At 46.8% G+C, this 23,923-nt stretch overlaps 1 protein-coding gene across 3 annotated transcripts; it reads left to right on the forward strand.

Annotated features, from left to right (window-relative positions):
- The first annotated feature begins 397 nt into the window (after positions 1-397).
- On the forward strand, positions 398-21,024 carry RRM2B (ribonucleotide reductase regulatory TP53 inducible subunit M2B). 3 transcript variants are annotated; one of them, XM_058812573.1, is made up of 10 exons: positions 398-654; positions 5,174-5,326; positions 6,686-6,802; positions 7,700-7,833; positions 9,394-9,488; positions 11,489-11,622; positions 16,951-17,055; positions 18,151-18,264; positions 18,738-18,908; positions 20,612-21,024. In XM_058812573.1, the coding sequence occupies exons 1-9, from the start codon at positions 544-546 to the stop codon at positions 18,888-18,890; spliced, it is 1,116 nt and encodes a 371-aa protein (XP_058668556.1). In that variant the 5' UTR covers positions 398-543; the 3' UTR covers positions 18,891-18,908; positions 20,612-21,024. The 3 variants fall into 3 exon arrangements, with proteins under 3 accessions (XP_058668556.1, XP_058668548.1, XP_058668562.1); XM_058812565.1 differs by having other exon boundaries at positions 18,738-21,024; XM_058812579.1 differs by lacking the exon at positions 398-654 and adding an exon at positions 1,100-1,303 and having other exon boundaries at positions 18,738-21,024.
- Positions 21,025-23,923: the final 2,899 nt, after the last annotated feature.

The following is a 23,923-nucleotide window of genomic DNA, read 5'->3' on the forward strand; positions in this document are numbered from 1 at the left end:
TCCACCTTTTCTCCTTTACTTTTTATGTGTTCTTGTTGTGCTTTTAAGTAAGTTGCTCAGTCACGTGTTTCTGCTCCTCAGAAAACTCCATGGAAGAAAACCAGAACTGTTTTTGTGCTTAGTCACAGATCTCACCGCAGAACTTTTCTTATCCCCTGCCCTGGTGAGGCTTGGGCGTCTCTCACAAGACATCAAAAAGCCGCAGGAAACAGATGCATCCCAGAGGAGCGCAGTTGGCCTCACTCCCCCTTCCCGTGCTTGGGGATGGAGAGAGGGGAGGTCTCAGTCACTGTGGCAGCCAGGTGCCTTTAAAAAAAATACCCAAAATTCTTACCGCCACACGAATTCTTAAAGCAGCACCGAAAGTTACCTTTCTGGAAAGGGGACATCCGAATCTTTTGAAGCTCCCTCTGCTCTCAAGAAGGGAGAGAAACAAGCATCCATCGTACCGCCACTGACGGGCCCTCACGGAGCGTGGCCACCGCTGCGGCTGTGTTTGTTATACAACTGCTGAGTCCGCCCCGGGGCGGAGCGGCCTTGGCCATGGCCGTTCCCCCTTCCTCCGCCGCCGCCGCCCCTCGCGGAGCAGTCCCGCCGGCCATGGGCGAGCGCCGGGGCCCGGCGGCGCCGCAGGAGGCGGCGGGCCCGGAGCGGGTAAGGCCGGGCCGGGCGGGGCGGGGAGCGGGGCCGGGCCGAGCGGCGGCTCCGGGAGCGGCAGCGGCAGCGCAGCCCTTGCCCGGCCGGCCCCGCGGCCTCCCCGCCCGGCCGGGCGCTGTGCTGCGCTGCCTCCCCCCCGGGCACGGCCGGGCCGCCGCGGGGGGACTCCGGCACCGGGGACCCGCTGCTTCGGACAGCCCTGGAAAGGGCAGGGGCCCGTCCCCCCGTGCCCTTGTCCCAGCCGGGCCGGAGCGCTCGGACACCGCGGCCCGGGGAGCGCTGGCAGCACCTGCGGGAGATGCGGGCCTGCGAGCGGCGGCCGCGGGCTGCGGCACGGGGCCCGGGCGTGCCGCCCCTGCCGCCCCGGCGGCTCTGCGCCTGCCGGGGCCGGGAAGGTAGAGCTCGTCCTCCTGCCCCCAGCCGCCACGGAGGCAGGTGTGGGTCTTGGTGATGCTCCCGGCTTCCCAGGCCCTGCTGACCAGGGAGGCTGCCCCTGGGAGGCGTCTGAGCTGCGTTCTGGTGTCCTCAGTGTAACCATACTAAGCCAGGCTGAGGTGTTCAAGGAGAAAGGATCATCATGGCAGGGAAACCCACGTGGTCTTCCTGAGCCCTTGTGCCTCATCAGCACTCAAGTATCCAAAACCAGGTGTGCCATGTTAAATACAAGTATAAGGAACCCCTTACTGTGTCTCCCTGAACAGTGATGTCCTGTACTCATGCAGTGCAGTGCATGGTAGTCCTGTGATCCCCTCAAGCATGTGGAACCAGCAGGTGTTGTGCTCCTTGGACACTGTGCAGTGCAAACCATCTCTCCCAGGAATGGTGATGGACTTCCCAGTTTCACTGCTGGCGTGGCTGTGCTGCCCAGGGCTGACCTGGATGCTTTGGGAGCTCGTGGGATGCATGTGCAGCCTTTTCTAGGGTGTGAGAGGGTTCATGGTCACAGACCACTGAGTGTATGTTCCACATCATAGTGCTGGCTCTGCCAGCACCTTTAGTTTTTTCCCTGGCTACAGCTGATGTAACTGTGATGCTTGCACATGTAGCCCAGCAGCTGTAGCTGTGGGGTCATGGTTGTATGTGTGTATATATGTTAATTATTTCCTGGTTTGCTGAATTTGAAATTAATGGAAGGTGTTTCAGTACTCCTAAGCAGTTTTTGTTGTCCATTTGGTTTATTGTCATCACCAGAAGAGCTTGTCTCTCGCAGTTGCAGCGTAACTGGGATATGATGTACTGAAGTGTGCCCAGCAAAGGGCTGATGATTAAGAGACTTCAGCATCTGTTATACGAAGAGAGGCTGTGGGTGTTGGGACTGTTCAGCCTGGAGAAGACTCCAGGGAATTTTGTGAGTGGGTGAAAATATGTAGTGGAGGGAATAAAGGAGACAGAGCCAGGCTCTTCTCAGTGGTGCCCCGTGGTGGGACTAGGGGCATTGGTCACACACTGAAGTACAAGAGGTTGCATTTACGTGTGAGAAAACACTTGTTTTTTCTGAAAGTGGTCAGATGCTAGCACAGGTTGTTCACAGAGGTTGTGTAGTCTCCATTCTTGGAGATACTGAAGCCTCATCTGGTTGACCCTGCTGGTGCAAGGGTTGGCCTGTTCCCACCAGCTTCAGCTCTTTTACACATTTAGATCATGTCGTCTGAACAGAACGAAGCATGTACACTTTATAAACTCAGTGCCCTTTGTCATTATGGTGAGTGTTCACTGTTTTGTGCACCATCATAGCATTAAGAGAAAGATCTGGGGTGCACATTGAAGGTGGTGTTGACCTAGTGACTTCTACCTTCTCCTGCCCCTCACACTCCTGCCAGTGCCTCTGGATCCAGGAAGGCAAGGCAGGAAATGCATTATGATCCTTCAGCACAAGGTGGTGACTGCTCAGAAGCCTCAGCAGTGATCAGAATGTGCCACACACTTGAAATTGAGTTAAAGAGGATAGGATTTCCTTGTAGCCACTGCCTTCCTGCCAGTTTAGAGCCTGTGAAAGGCTCCTTGCACAGCAGCCTGCCTGTGAAACTCCTCTGCACCCTGAAGGTGATAAGGGAGGTGGGATGTAGATTATGCAGGAGGTTCCAGTATGGTGTAGCCTTTCCTTTTTTAAAATTAAAAAACCCTAAGCAACCAAAACCATCTATTTAACAAAATACTGGTACAGTTTTTAAAACCTTGGGCCAGTCAGCCTTACCTGAATCCCTGGAAAGATGATGGGACGGTTCATCCTGCAGTGGAAGACAAGAGAGTCATCAGGAGTAGTCACTGTGGATTCCCCAAAGGGAACTCGTGCTTAACCAATCTGATGACCTTCTGTGATGGGGCAGTTGGCTGAATGGACGAGGGAGAGCAGTGGATTTTGTCTGCATGGGCTTTAGCCAGGCTTTTGCCAGTGTCTACCATGGTACCCTCATAGGCAAGCTCAGAAAGCGTGAGCTGGATGAGTGGATGCTGAGGTGGATTGAGCACTGGTCTAGTTTCAGGGCTGTCACTGGTTGTGTCCCCCAGGGTTCAGTGCTGCGCCCAGTATTCTTTCACTTATCCATCAGTGACTAAGATGAAGGGGCAGATGCCTCTTCAGCAAGTTCACTGATGGCACAAAGTTGGGAGGAGCAGCCACTACCCCAGAGGGCTGTGCAGCCCTTCAGAAGGACCTGGGCAGGCTGGAGATGGGCAGAGGAATAGTCTGAAATTCAGCAATGACAAATGGGGAGGAAGGTCTGGGGAGGAATAACCCTGGGGACCAGTACAGGATGGGGGTGACCTGTTGGAAAGCGGTTCTGCAGAGAAGGATCTGGGGGTCCTGGAGGACAGCAGACTGTCTGTGAGACAGCAGTGGCTGGGATAACAGGGAGAACTTTTGCAGTGTTTCTATTTTCAAATGGTGCAAAACCAGATGGAATTGGCTTGATGCCATTCCCTGAGCAGGTGTGTGCTAAGTCAAGGTGGTGAACCTGCCAACTCCAAATTCTCCCAATTCCAGTGAGTTATTGAAGCCATCTATGGCCTGGGCAGTAAAAAAGGTCTTCAACTCTCATGACCTTCAGCAAAAACTCAAGATGATGCTGGGAAATCTATCTCGTGTAATCGAGTAGTATTTAGAAATAGAATAAATTGGTAGAATTGTAACCCAGAATGTGCTTCAGTGATGTATTCATTGGGCATCTGGGGGTATCTGTGCCAGCTGTGCAATGTGCATGGATGTTTGGGTTTTGTTTGTTTTTTTAAAATGTAAATGGCATTATTTGTTTGAGAGTATTTTCCAAATTGAAGTAAAGGAATGCTTTTTATTATGTGAGTAGTTATAATCAGACTGGGTAGGGAAAAGACTGCCTGATACCTCCAGGAAGGTAGAAATAATGGTGTTCAAAACCCTCAGCTCCCCTTCTCTGCTGTATTATATGGAACACCTTGTCTACTGCCTGTGGTTAGTTATCCTCTCCAGCAGTGTCAGTGGCATCTTGGAGCCAACCCAGAAAGGCATCCTGCTTGCTGGACTTGTGATCAGTGTGTCACCAGCCCTTCTGCAGAGCTTGCACCCTGCTGTCCTGACAGCTCTTCACAGCAGTTGTTTCTGGTAGGTGCTTGGTGACATGTCTGCAGGGATGCAGGGACTGATCCTGGGAGCAGATGTCTCCAGCCAGAGGTGAGGTGAAGGCCCTGCTCAGACTAAAAGAGCAGAGAGAGTGCTCTCTCTGCTACTTTCCACTGGCCTGTTTCCTAAATATCAGCTGTCCACACCTCCCCAGTTTGGCTGGGCTGGAGCTCTGAAGAAGAGCTGTGTGCAGATGTTCTCTGGAAGGCCACACAGAAGGATCAGTGTGGGATGGGTGACTCCAGGCAGAGGTTTTCCTGCTGCCAGCTGCTGGGAAGAGGCACTTTAGCTTCATATTGAGGGAGAGCCTCCAGGGCAGCCTCCAGACCACGCTGTTGTGTGGGCTGCCCTCGCAGACTGCATACACAAACCTCCATGCTGAGACTCGCTGTGGCACAGGGCTGTCCTCTGCCAGCTGGGATTAGTTACTGTCATCTCCTGGCTTTCTTAAGGCAGTCAGTCCATCCAGGCCCTAATGGTGAGCATAAAGCAAAGCTGGGAGGTACCTGGGCAGTGAGCTGGGTGGAGCTGTGCTGGTGGCAGCTGCAGCACCGTGCCGTGACCTCACTCGTGTCTCCCGTGTGTGGGACCGCAGCGGCTGATGTGGCCCCGGGCAAATTCCCCCCCCCCCCGTGTGCACAGGGCTTTGTGTGTGGCACACGGGGCTTTGCCTCTGGCACACGGGGCTTTGTCTGTGGCACACAGGCGCTTCCTGGGAGGGGGCGCTTGCTGAGGGCTGTGCTGGTAGAGCCGGGCGGGCAGCGCTCCGGGAGCTCTGATGGAGGGCGAGGGGACACCGGTCCCGGGGGGCCAGGTGGGTGTCTGTGTGACACGGGTGAACTTCAGACCACACCTTTGGGATAGTGTGAGCAGGAGGAATAAATGGTGGTAACTTTAACCATAACTGTGCTTTATTTTCAGAGCTCATCGAGTGCTGCTAAAAATGGCTCTGACCTTGATGAAGAACCTCTACTCAGAAAAAATCCCCGCCGGTTCGTCATCTTCCCCATCCAGTATCCAGACATATGGAAGATGTATAAGCAGGCTCAGGCCTCCTTTTGGACTGCAGAAGAGGTGAGCCCTGGGCCAGTGGGTTGGCAAAAGACAGTCAGACCACTGGGGTCCTGGCACATCTTTCCTAGCTCCGTTGCTGGCTTCTGTGTTGCAAAGGTTGGAGTTAATTTCATCACATCATTCATGGAAAGCAAGCTGCTTTCACAGGGTGATTCAGCAGAGCTGTTTTACTTGCTTAGTTTAGGATGAGATGGAATTGTGTCCTGGGTTGTTTCTCAGCTCAGTACCGTGCTGTGGTCTCTGAACCTGCAACTGACTCCTTGCCCATGTAAGATGCTTTGGGAAATTTCATGCTGTTCCTTAATATTAGGTACCTAAATTTCCAGACAGACAGTGTTAGTTTTGCTAAAAATGCATTTAGCTGACTCCTGATTGCCCTGGTGATGTTCTTGCCCTGGTGAGGTGCTTGTCCCATGTTACAGTGCAAGCTCTAAGTTCTTCCCCAGGGTTGCCGGTTAGCTGGACCTGAGCTCGTTTGTGGGCAGTGGTCTGCAACTGCAGAGGAGTGAGATGAAAGCACTGGCAGCCTCTAAATAGAACAGAAAGCATCATGGGATGATGAGGAGCTGCTGTTTGTGGAGGTGGTATTTCATTGCCTGGCTGGGCAGCTTGCTGCGCTGTTGCAGCAGATCTTCATTTAAACTGTTAAAGAAAAAGCATTTGAACTCCTGACTTACCAGCATTTCCCTTTTACTGTGTTACTGGTTCCTTCTTACACTGTCCTACCATCTGTGGGTGCTCTGCATTTTTCACATCTAGCTCTACTTTAGTGCTGTTTTGGTTCAGAAATCCTACAAACAAACAGAAAAGGCCAATGTGAAGGAAGCTGTGGTTTTCTCTCATGGCTGGGGTTTGATCTGATAGACAAGAACAGTTGCACAGCATTTGCTCCACACCATTCTTTGACAACGTGGAGGCTGAACACCTGCCAAAGGCAAAGTCCCCTCAGTCCATCTTTTGACACAGTTGGGTTTGGCTATCTTGGAGTATCAGCATTTATTTCAAGTGAAGTTTAAATGTCTCAGAATGAGCTCTGGTTACTGGTGTGTGTTCATACTTGTGTCAAAAAGATACTAAGGCTTTTCAAAATCTCATTTATTTATTCAATAGACACCAATTTTTATTCCAAAATACAAAAGTATAAACTGTGAAACAAGTACATGATGTTACTGTTGCAGAGAGAGGCAACAGTATTGCAGTGTCTCTGTTGTATTTACAGTCACAAGTTAAATTCCCTACATGTAAAGATTTGAAAACAAATGCCTAAACTCTGCCTCAGTCACTTGACTGGGCTGCTTGTTTTTACAGAATGATAAATGCAGAAGGACAATAATGTTTTCCTTTTTTTCTTTTCATTAGGTTGATTTGTCAAAGGACCTTCCTCACTGGAACAAGCTGAAAGCAGATGAAAAATACTTTATCTCTCATGTTCTGGCATTTTTTGCAGCCAGTGATGGAATTGTAAATGAAAATCTGGTGAGAAAGACTTACAGAGGGCTTGAATATTTAGTCATGTTATTGTCTTATTAACTTTTCATTTTGGCTTTTTCACATTAATTCATAGGTTGATTTAATGTGTACTTTTTTTTCTTTCCATCTCACCTTTGTCAATGGAACAAACAGCTTGTTTGTCTGGGAACAGTGTTTGAGTTAAAATGAGTCAGCTGTGGTCATCAGGACTCCAAATCACATCACCATTTTGAAGTTCAGTCCCTGGTTGGCTGTGGGATGTGCATTTCTGAATGAATTTTTTCTTGTACTCATGTTAATTGAAAAGTAGGGAATACAGATCATGGCTGTGCCATGTATCCCTCATTTTGGTAAAATCTGGTTTGTTCTCACTGAACAGTACCCTAGAATCTCTTAGGGCTGCAGGTGGGTGCTGCTAAAAAGGTGGGGAGTTCTTCCTATTGATATCTGTTCGGGGCTGGAGAATATCTCATCACAGGTTAGCAGTGGTATCTGTCTGCAAATGCCCAGTTTAAATCTGAAATGTTTGAATGTTTATAACATGTAGTATTTATGTGCATGTATTGCATGAAGATGCCTTATGTCATGCTGTTTATGTTTTTAGTGATGAACACAAAGTCTGAGGCTTTGTTCAGTACTAAGTGTTTAGTACTGCATTATTTTGTTGTTCTTCCCCTTTGTGCCCTTATGCTTCAGCTCTTAAATGTATTTACTTCTGTATTTACTTGCTTTATTTTCTTCTGCACCACAGCTATCCTGTTGACATGTCTGTGAACAAAGCAGGACAGAACTGCTCCCATCCTGTCTCTGTAGCAGAGATCTGTTGTCTCTCCTGTTGAGCTCAGAGTAGTGACATGCAGGACTGTGTTGTTGTACTCATTGCCTGCTTTCTGCTTTTGGCAGGTGGCACGTTTTAGTCAGGAGGTGCAGATCCCAGAAGCTCGTTGTTTCTATGGCTTCCAGATTCTCATTGAGAATGTTCACTCAGAGATGTACAGCTTGCTCATAGACACCTACATCAAAGATCCCAAGAAAAGGTAAACCTGGATGTGTTACAAACCTGTGGGAAATCTGTGGCTGAAGCCGGTGCCACTGTTGTAGGGCAGCATGGCAGCTGTCTCCTGTTTTCATACTGGCTTTCTTGGGGAATTGGGGAAAGTTCTGTAAAGCTTTCAAGGCCTGCATGTCCTACCCCCAAAATGGAAAGGGGTATTACTGACCAAGGCTTATTGTGGGAGTATCAGAAGGTTAGTTAATATGTGCATAAATCTTTTATTGCTGGAAGCACGGAGTATGTGAAATATTAAAGGTGGGATGAACTCCTTGAGGTTATGGTGCTCCGGCAGTGCTTGCTCTTACATCAGCAAAGCATCAGCCTGAGGAAATTGAGTGCTTATGATCAAAGTGGTGTTTCCAATATACAGCAATCAATGTATTGCATCCTTTTTGTCATCAGTGCTTTTTAATGCAATTTTTGAACTGCTTATTTTTGAATGATTGACTTCACTTTTTTGTCTGAAGAGCTTCCTAGTCCAAACGGGACACATTTGAAAAGCAGCACTTTCCCTCAGAAACTCCATGGTGATGGTCAGGCAGACATTGCTTTCCCACAGTGCTTTCCCATCATGTGTTGGTGATGGTGGCAGGACTGCAAGGTTTCCTTTCAGGTTTTCAGCATAGGAACAGAGTCTGTGCATGTGGGACCTGTCCTGTTTCTTTGTGGAGTTGGGCAAGATGAGGTTTTGCTCTATGGATAGTCTGAAGTAGCTAGCTTCAAGTCTGAGAGAGACTGTGATCTGATGGGTGAGCACTCCTGGGATGGGATGTTTGAGTTCACAGCCTTCCTCCCCTGAGCCTGTGGGGATGTTGCATTCTGCACATGTGCCTCCCTCTGCCCTTTTTATCACAGACATTGTGGTTTAACCTGGCAGGCAGCTAACAGCACACAGCAGCTCACTGTGTGCCCCTGCCCAGTGGGGTGGGAGAGAGCTGGGGAGAAAAGTAGGAACTGGTGGTTTGAGGTAAAGGCAGCTGGATAGGACAGGAAAATAACAATAATAATACCAATAATAATAGTAACAACAACAATAATAATAGTAGTAGTAGTAATAATAATCAAATTATGCACAATGCAGTTGCTCACTGGCCCCTGGCCAGCTTTCCCCTAGTTTATATTCTGAGCATGACATCAATGGAATATCCCTTTGGCCATTTGGGGTCTTTTCTTCTGGCTGTGTCCCCTCCCAGCTTCCTGTTCCCCCCAGCCTGCTCACTGGTGGAGTGGGGTTAGAAGCTGAAGAGTCCTGGACTTTGTGTAAACACTGCTTAGCCACACCTAAAACATCAGTATGTTATCAACATAATTCTCTTTCCAAATATAAATATAGCACTGTACAAGCAACTAGGAAGAAAATGAACTCTATCCCAGACAAAGACAGGACAGATCATCACCTCTTTGGGGTGGGAGTGGTCTCTTACTTGGGTTACTTCAGAGCCTTGCGTAATGGGATCCTCTGTCTGGTGGAGCTGGAAGGGACAACCAGGGCAGATTTTCCTAAATCACTCTTATGATGTTTTGTCTCTGTTTTCTTCTATAGGGATTTCTTGTTTAATGCTATTGAAACAATGCCTTGTGTTAAGAAGAAAGCAGACTGGGCTCTGAAGTGGATTGAAGACCGAGAATCCACTTTTGGTGTGTAGCTTTTTATAAACTTGTTTCTGTTGCATATCACAAACTGATCTTCTGTGAGTAAGCTGCACCTCTGGAACAAGAAATTAAATTCTCCACAGATGTAGTGACTTCTGGGTCTCTGGTTTAACTAAAGAACTAGAAGTAAATTCTGGGGAGCTTGTATGTTTTTATCTTCAGGTAGAGAAATAAAGTAATGGCAGTGCCCCCTGAAATCATGTTATGAAAAATGCTCTTTTTTATCTTTATACTGATACCCAGTATTAATTTATACTGAATAACTCTGGTTTCCTCAGTTTTTGCTTGTAGACCTTATTTTCTGGTTTTGATTATTTCTTCTAGTTGGTTCTTATTTTTCACTCAGTGTTCAGAACTGGGCAGCTGAAGTTTTTGCAAGTCCAGGTATTTTCTGTGTTCATGTTCCTATAGAGAAATCCATGTTTTTTTGTAACTGAGGCATGACTGAACCTGGACAAAAAAGATTCAAGAACCATCTATTTCTGGTGTTTCTGGTTTGCTGTTGGGACCAGGTTTCTAGTTTTTGCATCTCATTTCACAGCTGGGACAGTGGCTCAGTTTCCATCAGTGTGCTGCAGGACATCCTTAGAAATGGTCTGCATTCAGCATTACAGTCTTGACTTGGAAGGGTTTGCTGTAGCTGAAATGCATAATGGGTGCACTCTGGTGAATTTTTTAAAGCAAACATCCTGTGTATTTTGAGAAAGTGTAGGAGATGTAGAGATTCAGCCTGGTGAACAAAATAAATCTGAACATTGTTCTTTTGCAGCATCTGTTCACAGCTCTTGTTTGAGAGAGGTTCTTTTTTGTAGCTGTACATTGTTCTGTCCTGGCTCCCACTGCCTCCCTGGTCTGGCTTTGCTTGCTGTGTGTGAAACCCCTTCATCATCCCTTTGTTTGGCTCCCAGCAGTGTGGGGTGTGCCAGGAATCAGAAAGTTCCCTGACTCAAAAAGCAGTGTGCCCCCTGCTCCCTGCCCCCAAGCTTAATGCATTTTATCCAAATAAGTAATCAGTCTTCTGCTTCATTAAACCTATATTTTATAAGCAGCCTTTCTCCATTCCTGTATAGCAGTAGCCTACAAGATTTTTAGTGTTGCCAGAAAAAAATCTTTCTTTAATAACTTCCGTGATACTTGTAAGTTGGTATTGCTCTCTGTGCTTTTTCCTAATTTGGATTTCTTCTGATGAGCCAGTGGTTGACATTTGTATCTCATAGAGGAAGTGAGATATCTGGCTACTTTGGATTATTTTTTAAAACAAAATTCTGTGCAGTTCTTAGTGGGAAAAGGCACCAGAACTTAGTGCCAAAGCTCTTCATGTCGGAACATACACAATGAGCCTGTGAAGTTGTTTGAAGTAGTGTACATGGAGGGATGTGGCTTCACTAAACAGTCAGATGGTCTTATAGTCTGAAGAAATACATTCATGTGGAGAACAGGGAGAACTGGGACCAATAATGCCTTGCTTTCCTTGGACTGAATGTGGGATAATACAAGTAGTTATTTGTGTCTTGACTTATGTTCTGTGAAAGGACTTCCACTCCCTTAAGAATATGGTTTATGTAGATTCCCAATAAGAATAAATTGTGGTGTAGAGTTTTTAGTGTAATTTATGAGATTGGCCCTTTTCTCAGTTTTGGCTGTCAGTTACACAGCTGCTTTCCTGCCTTTCAGGAGAAAGAGACAGTGGAGTACTAATGTCTAGGCCACTTTGGACAATTACCTTCTTTTGCTTCTGACCTGTGGCAGTTCAGTGGTTCGGTGCCCTGGTTCTCCAGTTCTGCTGGGGTTGTTATGGCTGAGTGCTGTGGGGTGTGTAGACCCACTGTGCATCAGGATCTGCTGACAGATGTGGTCAAAAAGCATCTGGTGTCGTGAGGGAGAATGCTTTTCTCCAGCATCACTCTGTCTGATGCAAATGGTGCCTCTTGCTGATGAGCAATAGAGCAATTTGTGTCTAACAAAAAATGTGTTATGTTAAACAGGTGAGAGAGTGGTTGCCTTTGCTGCAGTGGAAGGCATCTTCTTTTCGGGTTCCTTTGCTGCTATATTTTGGCTGAAGAAGAGGGGCCTGATGCCTGGGTTGACTTTCTCCAATGAACTTATTAGCAGAGATGAGGTAATGTGACATGTCCTACACACTATTTGGGAAGAAAAGTGAGTTTCCAGGGCAAGGGTAGAAGTATATTTGTGAAGAACCCATAATCTTGACAGAGGAAGGGGAAGGAAGCAGACTTTTACCAATAATTACAGAATCATAGAATCATTTTGGTTGCAAAAGACCTTTAAGATCACTGAATCAAACTGTTAACCTGCCACTGCCATGTCCCCTGCTAAACCATGCCCCTAAAGTACGACATTCATATCTTTTAAATACCTCCAGGGATGGTGACTCAACCACTTCCTTGGACAGACTATTCTAATGCTTGACAGCAATTGCCATGAAGTTTTTTTGTAATATCCAGTCTAATCTCCTGCTTGATGCAACTTGAGGCTATTTCCTCTTGTCCTGCTGCTTGGAAGAGGGTGACCCACACCTCACTACAACCTTCTCTCAGGCAGCTGTAGAGAGCTCAGGTCTCCCCTGAGCCTCCTTCTCTCCAGTCTAAATACCTCCATCTCCCTCAGCCAGTCCTCCTAAGACTGGTGCTCCAGACCCTTTGCCAGCTTTGTTGCCCTTCCCTGGACTTGCTACAGCACCTCAGTGTCCTTCTTGTAGTGAGGGGCCCAAAACTGAGCACAGGATTCAAGATATGACCTCATCAATGCCAAGAGGACAATCGCTGCCCTGATCCTTTTGCCATGCTATTCCTCACACAAGCCAGGATGCTTCTGGCCTTCTTGGCCACCTGGGCACACACTGGCTCATGTTCAGCTGCTCTCAACCAGCACCCTCAGGTCCTTTTCCACTGGGCTGCTTTCCAGCCACTCTGTCCAAGTCTGTAGCACTGCATGGGGTTGTTGTGGCACAAATGCAGGACCTGGTGTTTGGCCTTGTGGAACCTCACACCATTGTCTTCAGTCCACTGATCCAGCCTGTCCACATCCCTCTGCCTTACTAGCCTCCAGCAGATGAACATTCCTACCAAGCTTGGTGTCATCTGCAAACTGACTGAGGGTGCACTCAATGCACTTTACCACTGATAAAGGTATGAAACAGGACTGGCCACTCAGGCCAGTAACATATATATGTATATATAGTGTACATAACATAGCACAACTGAGCCCTAAGGAGCACTGCCTGTGGCAGCCACCAACTGCCTTTAATTCTTACCATGTTTTGTGGCCTGGCCATCCAGACAGTTTTATACCCAGCAAACAGCACTGATGAACTTAAAGCCTGGGTGCCACTGGGTCCCTCAGCAGAAATACCTGTTTTTAAAGGGAGTAAACATAAACACTAGTGTCCCAGTTGTGATTTGACCCCAGCCAGCAATCAAGCCCCGTGTAACCACTCTCCCCCACCAGTAGTATCAGGGAGAGAATCAGAAGGGTAAAAGATGGAAAACTCATGGGTTGATGTGAAGACAGTTTAATAGGGAAACCAAAAGTCACACACACACGAGCAAATCAAAACAAGGAATTAATTCAATGTTTTCCATGGGCAGGTGTTCAGCCATCTCTAGGAGGGCAGGGCTCCATCAGGTGCAACAGTGACTTGGGAAGGCAAATGGCATTACTCCAAAGGCACCCCACCCCCTTCATTGTTCCTTCTTCCCCCCATTTTATATACTGAATGTCACATGGTCTGGAATATCCCTTTGGTCAGTTTGGGTCACCTGTCCTAGCTCTGGACAGGTGTTGTGTCTCCTCCCAACCTCCCATGCACTCCCAGCTTCCTCACCTGGGTGGCAGTACAAGAAGCAGAAAAGGCCTTGGCTCTGTGTAAGCCCTGCTCAGCAATGGCAAAAACATCTCAATATTATCAGCCCTGTGTTCAGCACAAATCCAAAACACAGACCCATACTGTACTTGAAGAACACCAACCCTACCCCAAAACAGCACACCAGCCAAAACCAGCACACCAATGTATATAGTATTATCAAAAAGAGGGGTTTTTTAGACTGAGGGGGATGTTTGTTTTCCTGTGCTGTGAAGGGAGGCGAAGGCCCAGCTGCTCAAGGGGTGGGGTGGAATTGCATGGTCCCCAGCTGCAGGGGGGCTGGCTGGAGCAAGGACCTGGATAGTGTGTGACTGCAACTTGCTGTGCCTCAGCTGCTTCAGGCAGGTTCAGGTGGGCTCCAAGTACCACTCCTCACTTGCTTCTGGTTATGGGTCCCAGAGCTTGCAGACAGCCACCTGCATTCCTCACCAAGGCAGCTGTGTCAGGTTGCTGCAGAAGCAGCAGATACCACTCCTCTCCATGGGCTTGTGTTGCTGCACAGCAATAAAATCTCCTGGGAGGGGGCAACTACAGATCTGCCTTTGAGGAGAGTGCATCTTAACTTAGGATGTGAGGTGTGTGAGGGGCTGCATGTCAGCACACCAGATATGACAGACCACTTACAAGTGCCCCTTCTTTGCACTTCTTCCTTCTTTCTTTTTCCTTTCTCCCTGCAAGTTGGCAGCTATTGTTTATGGCTGGGGACTGTGCACTGCACTGCTTACATCACTGTCAGCACTGAAAAACTAGAAAGACCAGTTTTGTATGCAGTATAAACTTGCTAGTGGTTGTAACTTAGCAGAGTTGGTCCTAATGTGTAAAGAGCTTTTTTATAATGGAAGTAATTTTCATGGGTTAGATAAATTGCTTTGAAATGAGACATCTTATGATATGTCTTTAAAAGACACTTTTGAAGAAAGTGATATGATGAGTAAGGAAAACCAAATAGTTCTTCACCTTCCTTGTGTCTTTTGTGAGTCATCATGAACTGATCCATTTGAGTGAGGCAGGATTTGTCTGTTACAGGGATCACTTGCAGGTGAGTAAATGTAACTGTACTTTTCTGCAGAGTCAAGCACCAAAAGACTAAAATTTTCTTGAGCTCTGCTGGCATAATCCCAACTGCAGTTCTGTTATGAAGGTTAAAGCTTGGTGCACAGAGCACCTGCATTGAAACCCAGTGGCAGTAAAAAGAATCCACAATGGAAAACTACAAACTGTTTTTTGATGCACCTGGACAGATAAATGATCAACGCTCAAAATGTGTTTTTTGAGCTGCTGGCTCTGCTCCCAGGCTGTTCTTGAGCTGATGCTTAAAGGTGCAAAGCTGGTAGGAGCACCAGTCAGCAGAGCACATGGGTTCATGGAGAGGCCAGGCATGTCCTGCATCCTGCTGGTGGTGCTGCCCTGGATAAGACCATGGGAAGCCTTGCAGCAGGCAGCTAATGCAGTCACTAGAGGGGAGGATATTTCCCAAATTACATAACTTCAGGGCTGTTTCATGACCTTAATCAGAAGTATTTTATAGACTTTCCAAAAAGGTTTTCACAGAATCACAGTGTTGTTAGGGTTGGAAGGGTCCTCTGGAAATCCAAGCAGGGTCACCTGAAGCAGCTGACACAAGAAGGTGTCCAGGTGGGTTTGAAATGTCTCCAGGGAGGGAGGCTCTGCAATCACCCTGGGCAGCCTGTTCCAGTGCTCTGTCACACTTGATGTGAAGAAGTTCTTTCTCATATTGAGGTGCAACTTCTTGTGTTTTAGTTTACAGCCATTGCTCCTCATGCTGTTTCTGGGCATTACTGATAAGAGTCTGGCACCCTCCTCTTGGCACCTAGCTGTCCTGGCTTCAGCCAATGACAGGGTTAATTTTTTGCAGTAGCTGTGAGGGGTAGACCCTGAAGCTGTGTGGCTAAGACCCTACTGTTATTGGGTACCATCTCAGGTCATTGACAGGGGTGGGGAAAAGAAGGGACTCGCTCTCTTGCTTTTGAGAAGAAGGGTGTTCCTTCCAGTGGGAAAAAATGTAGTTGGGAAAAGCAGGGGTATGTGTCATGGGTTTCCATGAAAATAGCTTCTTTGTCTTACACATTTTGTTGTTCATATTGCTGTTACCATTCCTTTTGTAATCTCGTTGTTTCCAGTAAATTGTTCTTACCCATCCTGTGATTTTCACCTTTGTGCCTCCATTCAGAGTAGGAAGGGGCAAGGGGAGGCCAAGGGTGTCTTGGTGGCGGCAGGGAGCAAGCAAGTGGCATCTGGTTTGGGAGAGTCTCGGTAGGGGCACTGAACTGGGGAGTACCATTCCTAAACCACAACACCACCTTCAAGATAAGTATATGCATCAATGAGATCCCCTCTCAGTGTTCTCCAGATTAAACAGGCCCAGCTCCTGCAGTCTCTTCTCATTAAAAGATGCTCCAGACCCCTCATCATTTTTGTGACCTCTGCTGGACCCTCTCCAGTAGCTCCTTGTCTCTTCCAGACTGAGGATCCCAGAACTGGATGCAGCAGTGCGGGTGTGACCTCACCAGGGATGGGCAGAGGGAGAGGATCACCTCGCTTGACCTGCTGGCCACTGTTCCCAATGCACCCTGAGATACCCTTGGCCCTTCTGATCACATGAGCACTGCAGGCTCAGTCACCTTGTTACCCACTGAGATTCCCAGGTCTGTTGCAGCAGAACAGCTCTCTAGTAGGTCAGCCCCCAGGTTTTTCTTTGACCCTTGGTAGTGATAATATTAGATTGTCTTGCAGCCCATAGTCTGCCAAATTCTTTCTGATTGGTTTTCACTCTGGATGTGCCCTCTTGGTGTTTATTGGCTGTAATCACCACCTTGCAGTTGAGAGGAGAAATGGTAGCACAGTGCTCCTTTAGGCTGGCAGTGGTAGGTGTGGCTGAAGCAAGTTAAAGAGAAGCTGAGGTGTCTGTTGGAGCAGCTGTCTGGGGTTGCTTGTCTCCTGGTGTTTTCTTACCTTGGCAGGAGACTTTTCTGGAAATCCTGGAAAGGAGCACAGTTTACTAGGCTCTGTGCAGGATAGCTGAGTGAAATGAGAAGGGAACTTTAGTTGGAGAAGAGATGATTTGTTAATCTTGAGTTTGGTGACTTTAATCTGAATCTGCCTTTCTGAAAGTGCTGTTGGGAGAAGCAAGGGAAGAAATGCTACTGAAAGAATTTAAATCAAGTATCTCAAAGCAAAGGGCAGGTAAACAGCCTGTTTTAACTCACAAGTAGTTTTGCAGATCTTGATGTAGAAGTCTTTCAGCATAATCATCCCTGACAGGAGGCAGAGACCAGCAAGGCTCTGTGTAGGATCACTCACAGTAGAGCAGCCCTCAGAAAAGTTTTACCTGGGAAACATGTGTGCTGAACATTATTTTGGCACAGGTGGCCTGTGTTAGATTTGAGATGTTACTGGATTGTAAACTACAAGTGATAACACTAAGGCTTTCATAAAAGCAGGAGGCTGGGAAACTTCAACCCAAATGACACTGCCTGAAAATAAGAGCAAACTATGTGGAAGAGCAGAAAACTGACTGTGTTTTTCATTGTTCTCTTATTTCAGGGTCTGCACTGTGATTTTGCTTGTCTAATGTTCCATTATTTAGTGAACAGACCATCAGAAGAGCGAGTGTGTGAGATCATCGTTAATGCTGTAGAGATTGAGCAGGTAATCCTGGCTGTGACAGCATTGTGGGCAGCACAGGCTCAGTCTGAGGTGTGAAAATAAACAAATTAACTTCTAACTTTTGGGATTGCATGCTTGATTCTTGGCTCAGGCTTCATTCCTGATGCATTATACTGTTCCTTCCCTCTTCCTTAACGGTGACAATAAGAGTCAGAGACTTTCTGATTCAGTTGTCAAGCAACTGGGGCAAGCTGAAGCTGGCAGCTGATTTTCTCCTTAATGACAGAAAGGAAGAAAAGCTGTCTTATTTGATGTTGAATAGAATAGTTAGAGTTGGAAGGGACCTACAGTAATCAACTGCAGCTGTCTCTTAGAGAGCAGTTTGTTTACATCTGTCCTTTCAGGATCTTTGTCTCTCCCTATTGTATTCAGATCTCTGCTTGTCCTCAGGAGAAGGCAGGGTGTGTTCTGGCCACGAGTATCATGCTGTCTTCTGGCTTTTCCTGAGGTTGATGTCAGGTTCTTTCATGTGAAGTGCTGCCCTTTCTGCAGGCACAAGTTTCTGCATGGCTGAGTGCTTGGCAGGATTTTAGTTCAGCTTTCTTTCCTGTTGTTATCTAACTACTGTGATGATGACAAATGCCCTGCTTTGTCTCACAACACTGAGACAGGTGTGCATTGGTGCCTGAATATACACATGACTGGGTTCAGCACTCATATATATCACTGCCCTCTCATCTGTCACTCTGTAATGGCTGGAAGCCAGGAAAACTGGTGATTTCTTGATCTATCCCTGCTCCCATTTGTATGGTCTGTAGGTTTATTGAAGTTGGAGCTTAAGTTTATACTGAAGCTTATGCTGGGGGATTGGAGAAAAGCAGATTAGAGGGGCAGTGATAAAAATCTTATGTCTTTTCCAGAGTAACAGGCTAAAAATAAAAGAAGATACAAACAGTTACTGAAAACAGAAGGTATTTGTTGAATTTAGTGATGCAAGTTATTTATTTAGACAACTTCCTGGGGAGCCTGGAACATCACAAAGTATGTTACTGTGAAACACAGGTGTCTTCTCTCCTTTTCTCCTATTTTTTTCTTAAATTTCATTTCTCTAAATGTCATCTGTATTTTAACTTCTAGGAGTTTCTAACTGAGGCATTACCTGTGGGTCTGATTGGAATGAACTGCACCTTGATGAAACAATACATTGAATTTGTTGCAGACCGGTTACTGATGGAGCTTGGGTTCTCAAAGGTAAGAGATGCAGTTGCCCCAAATGCTGGCCTGCCAGTGCAGCCCACAGGAACTGTCAGTACAAAGCACTCCCTTGTCATGCTGGGGAGCAGGTCATATTTAGCACATGGACTTCCTGTGAGTGACAGCTGAAACCACAGCATTCATACCTATGGTTCACTGTAAAAGAGCAAGAACAATTTAGGCCTTTGTTTCCCTTCAGCTGCTCAGCAGGTTTGTGATGGAAAATGTAAGCTGTGCTCAGATGCTGCAGTGCTTGAAGAGTAACAAGCACCTTGCACAAGTGAGCTAAACCACAGACCAAACTCCTGGGAGTGGAAGTGCTGAATTTGCTTCAAGAGGGGTCCATGGATCCTATAGGATATTGCAGCCAGAGGTGGTCTAGATGGAAACAGATTGTCAGTTTTGTTTGTGGTGGGGTTTTTAAAGCATTATTTCCCTGTCAGAATCACCAGTGTGTTTTCCTTCCCCAGGTCTTTAATGCAGAAAATCCTTTTGATTTCATGGAGAATATTTCTCTGGAAGGAAAAACAAATTTCTTTGAGAAGCGGGTTTCGGAATATCAACGTTTTGCTGTTATGGCAGAAACAATGGACAATGTCTTCACTCTGGATGCAGATTTTTGACAAATTGGCAAATGAATGGTGACTGTTTCCCTCTCCTCATCTCCCTTTATACTGTGAAGTTGATTTAATTTCTTCTCATGGAAATCAGAGTCTACTGGGATATTTTTCCTGGATTTTCATGTTGTTAGTCAGAGGAGTAAATATATTTCTCTCTGTGTCATTTGAAAAAAAAAAGGGGGATCATTTGTAAAAGCTTTTGGCTTTGTAAAAGGATGGCCTTTTTAAGATTCCCTTGACTCATCTGCTGTCAATGCTGTCTTTAAAAATGACATGGAATGGATGCTACTACTTTTTTAAGACTTCGGTAGTGTTTTAAGAAAGCAAACTGCATATTTACCTCATGTTATGGTATTTTAATCTGAAAACCAGCTGAGGTATCACTCCATGTAAAAATGTTGCTATAAATTATTTTCCTCTTTCCTGTTTTCATGTTTATAGATTTGTTATAGAGTAAAAGCTGTTCTGTTTCATCCTGTTGCAGATACAGTAATAATTGAATGTGGGAAAACCTTAATGAGGTCTGAACTATAGAATGTTATTAAACCTGGGAATTATGGGTAATCTCCCCATTAACCTGGAATCTGGTCTGAAAAAATTTTTAGTCAGGTTGGAAAACTGATGGGTCTTGGTAGGCATTTAATTCAAATGCATGAGATTCTTGTGTTACAGCTGTTACTGAACAGGTCAGTGGACTTTGAATGGTCCTTGAAAAGGCACACCTGTTAACAGTGGAGAAAAACCATATCCTGTGGTTCTTTGGCTTGTGCTGCCTGTTTTCCCATGCTTCACTGATCAAGTGCCTTATTAAGCAATCTGTAGTTGTATTTGTAATCATCTGACACTGAAACAGCCAGCTCTGGGTGTTGTCCATCTCCCCTTGTTGTGCTGGGTGGTTTGATATTCTCCCTTTCTTGGTTGCCCTTTGCACTGAAGGGGTGAGAAGACACGTCATTCCAAGGGATTATCCCTTGAGGTGCTACAAACAGACTCCTGGGGCTGTGAGGAAGCACCCAGTAATGTATGCAGGTACATCAGGTTGTGTGTCTGATGTGAATCATTGGAACCATTGTCACAGAAGAGCTTCTGAAAGAAGGTATTAAACATTTCAAAAACAAACCAGAAGTAGTATGGAGTAGCAGCATCTTACAAAGGACTGTTTGGTTTTTGATTGTGTGCCTGAAAACTGTTTGTAATTTTTTGATACCACATGGAGAGAATGGAGTGATTGAAGAGTGGTTAATGCACTGCAGTGGTGCTTGGGGTGGAAGGGATACTATTCAGCTGTACCTGACTTATCTGCAAATATTCTCTTTTTTCCAAGATGAACTGAATATACAAGAGCTAGATAAAGGGTTCTGCTTTATTAAACCCAAGCATTTTTCATAATATTCATAATTTTGTGGAAGAGCTTTTGTAAGTCTTACAGTTGCAAATATCTTGTGCTGCTTTTGATATACCTGGCATGAGCCAAACTGACAGCCCAGGGTTATCAGTGATGGGGTAGCACAAGTGTTATTTCCCTGCCAGCCCAGATCAGCCATAGTCCTGGGTACCTGAGTTCCATGGAACAGGTCCACTGCCTTAGCATAGTTCCCAGTGAACAACTCTCCCTGCTGTAAAAATAAGCAGCAAAATTCACTCTGTTTTTTTTAGTCTCTTTTTAGTAAAAGATCAGGAGTATGTACTGAACATGGAAATGGAACAGCTTTTTTTTTTCCTAGAGAAGAGCCTGCATCATTTGACATAAGGTACTTGGAAGAGAGCAGAGCGGAACATTGAGAATACAGAGAAAAGCTGGAACTGGTGGCCCTCACTAACATCTGGAACTGCAAGAGAACTGTGGACTCAGAAGGAAAACTCAGTGCCTTTTGGAAATTCTGAGTTGATAGGGCAGAAGGAGAAAATACTGTAAATGGGTCTGTTGTTGGAGTAATGGAACCTATTATGTCACTGAAAGTACTAAAAAGTATTTATTTTGAGTCTTGTGAATTATAATGAGAGTATAGAGAGTGTTCTTATATGAAACTGCAATGTGCTCAGGTTCTGTAAATGTCTGTGAGATACCAAAGTCTGGTACAACGGCTCTCACTCGATTTGTGTGTAAAATATGTGTGTTGTTCAATAAAATCCGAGTGTGGGGAAGCCCATGCCTTCATTTACAAATTACATGCTTCCTTGTGAAATCCAAAATGATAAAATTGGGATATGACAGAGTAAGTCAGTATTCACAGCTTTTGGATTGTGGGAGAAAGTTGTGAGTGCTCCATATATTGTCTTGCACTTTTTGGAGCTCTTGACTTGCTCTTTCTTGTTCCTGGAAGTAGGTTTTGCAGTCTAGTGAGCAGACAAGTGGGTTTGGTGTTTGTTTGTTTTGTTTTGTTTTTAATTGGGATTTTCTGGCACAAGGAAAAATCTTTTGGGTGTCTGTAAGGTTCAGTGAAGAAACACTCCAAAAATGTATTGTCAGTGGGTGGTACCTGATACATCAAGAGCATCATGCCCTTGGGCACAGCATCATCAGGTTCAGGCCCCGAGCTGGGGCCAGCCAGGCGCTGCCTGAAGCCAAACTCTGATCACCTGGCTGTGAGCTGGCACAGCTTCACACCTGCTCGTGTAGGCACCGTCAGGGCTGTTGTTTCAAAAGTCTTGTCCCTGCAGCCTCTTTGAGACAGGCATGACAGGCAGAAGGTGCCTTCTTCCCCCAGCCCTGGGCGCTGAGGAGAAACCCCATGGGCTTCTGAGGGCTCTGTGTGTCTCACACTGTGGCCATCAAGCTTAAGAAAGCCTGCTGGGTGTTGTGTGGGTGAGAAGGTGCAAAGCATTCCTTCAGTGTACACGGTCTCTGTGCCCTGAGTTGGAATAAAGCTGGTGTGTGACTTCAGTGTGACAGAGAAGGTGCTTCCTTGGAGGTGCTTGTCTCGTGGTGAAGAACATCTGCAAGGGTCAGATGAGTAGAAACCTCCTTCTAGGGCCTGCAGTAGGAGCTGTAGCTCATGGGAAGAATCCCCACTTTTAATTCCAAAGTGGCCTCTGTAGTTCCCATTGTTCCCATTCAAACAGACATGTGCCTCCCAGCAAGTCCCTTGAGTTGGTTATCAGAAGCCGCAGGCAGACATGGTGCTCCCAACGCTCTGCTCTGGCTGTGAAACCACTGCCCAGTGCAGTAGGTCAGTGAGTATTCCCAGCCCTTGCTGGGAAATCAAAGAAAGCAGGGGAAGGCAGGGCAGTTAGCAACCTCTTTCTTAGTGTTTCTGGACTGGTACGATTTTTGCAGCAGATGAGGATGCTGTGTGTGTGGCAGCACCCTCAGAACTGCTGCCAGCGTCTGGCCAGCTGATGCTGTGCTGGTCCACTTCCACCACATTTCTTGTCCTTGTCTTTGAGTGATGAAACCTTTGAAAGAGCAAGCGTGGTCACCCAGCCTGCCAGAGGAGCATCTTCCTTCTGGCCTTCCTAGGGGGATGATCTGGGCTGCTTTTGCCTCGTGGTGGAGCCCTTGAGTCAGCAAATATTGATGTTTCTGTCACTGTTACCTAGCGCTCCTTCTGGGAGTCAGTCCCTGGCGATGCTGGTGCGTTGCTATTTCATGCAGCCGGGTCTGTGTTTGCCAGGAGGCTGCTCCTGTGCCTGGGGCTGCTGTCAGCACTGCACGCTGCAGGGGTGCTCCCGTGTGTGCCCAGACCCTGTGTGTGTGTGCGGGTGTGCTTGCCTGGCACACGGGTGTGCGTGCACACCATACACACCAGCACGGCTGAGGGGAGGAGCTGCTGAATGGCAGCTTTTAGCAAATAGGGCAAGGTGGGCACTGTAATATCACTGTTAAGAGATGCTATTGCTGGTTTGCCAGCAGCTCCTGCCTTGCCCTGCTTCCCGTGGCCTGGGCACAGATGGGCAGTGCTCCCATCCCGTTGTACATAATCTGGCTCTAGCAGCCGGGGCTGCCCAGAACATAGAAGCACTGTGCTCTGCTAACTTCAGCTAAAGTTTTCTCAGCTTGAAACACAGGTAAATCTCAGGAATGGCTGGTTTTGGCCAGTGTGGAGAACACATTTCTGCTTTGAACAGTAATTTTGGCATTTAGCTATTTGAGTGTACTCATGTGGGCAGGCTGGGAAATTCCCTGATGAATTTTGACCCTTCAAATGAAATAAAGGGATTTGTGAATGACGGACATGAGATTGCCATGACAGGCAGCAGTGCTGCCAATGTCACAGCTTCTTGTGGAGTGCTGCTGACTGGGGACTCCTGCCCTGCAGAACCTTTTTGACAAATATGCTGAAGGGTTTACCTGGGAAATCTCCTTCTTCTGTTGCTTTGGCCAGCACCTGCTGATGGGTTCACAGGAGCGAATCTGTATCATCCATCCTTTTTAATGCTGTAGCACTGTTTTTTACTGTTACTCTGGGAATGGCTCCCGTATCTGCTGCAGCATCTCTGGGAGAGCTGTCACAGAGAACTGCCTGGCATTAGGGTGAGCTGTTGACTCCTGCCATGGGGACAGGCCATCTCTGGGGCTTGTTCAAAAGCTTTGCCTGTTCCTTTGGGAAAGGCCTAAATGCCTCTTGCTGCAGAGGCTGGGGGAGGTCCTCACCAGCAGATAATGAAAAGAGATCAACAGACTGGTGGAAAGTTATTTTGGATTCTTCTGTGACTTCACCAGCAGGGACCGATTTTGGATTCTGTCCCTCTGGTGCTCAGTAAATGTCAGAAAAAAAATCTGTGCTAGCCCAGTGACAGCTGGATGTGATTTGCTCAAAAGCCGTCCTTGAAAGTCTCCTAAATGCCATATTCCACTCCTACTCCTACCCAAATCAGGCCACTGGGATGCCATAAGCAGCTCTGCTGCTCGCTGCTCTGCCCACTCTGTGATGGCTGGCAGGTGCTGCTGTGCCCTTCCAGCTGCAGCTCAGGCTGAAGTCCTGCCTGGCTTGGGCTTGGCTCCTGCTGGTCCCAGTGTGCAGTGCCAGAGCCAGAGGAAAGGCCTGCAGTGAAGCACTGGCCTCTCAGACTGGGGCAGATGCTGACCACAACCT

Source organism: Ammospiza caudacuta, chromosome 1 (genome assembly GCF_027887145.1).
Source record: "Ammospiza caudacuta isolate bAmmCau1 chromosome 1, bAmmCau1.pri, whole genome shotgun sequence".
Taxonomy (NCBI): Eukaryota; Metazoa; Chordata; class Aves; order Passeriformes; family Passerellidae; genus Ammospiza; species Ammospiza caudacuta.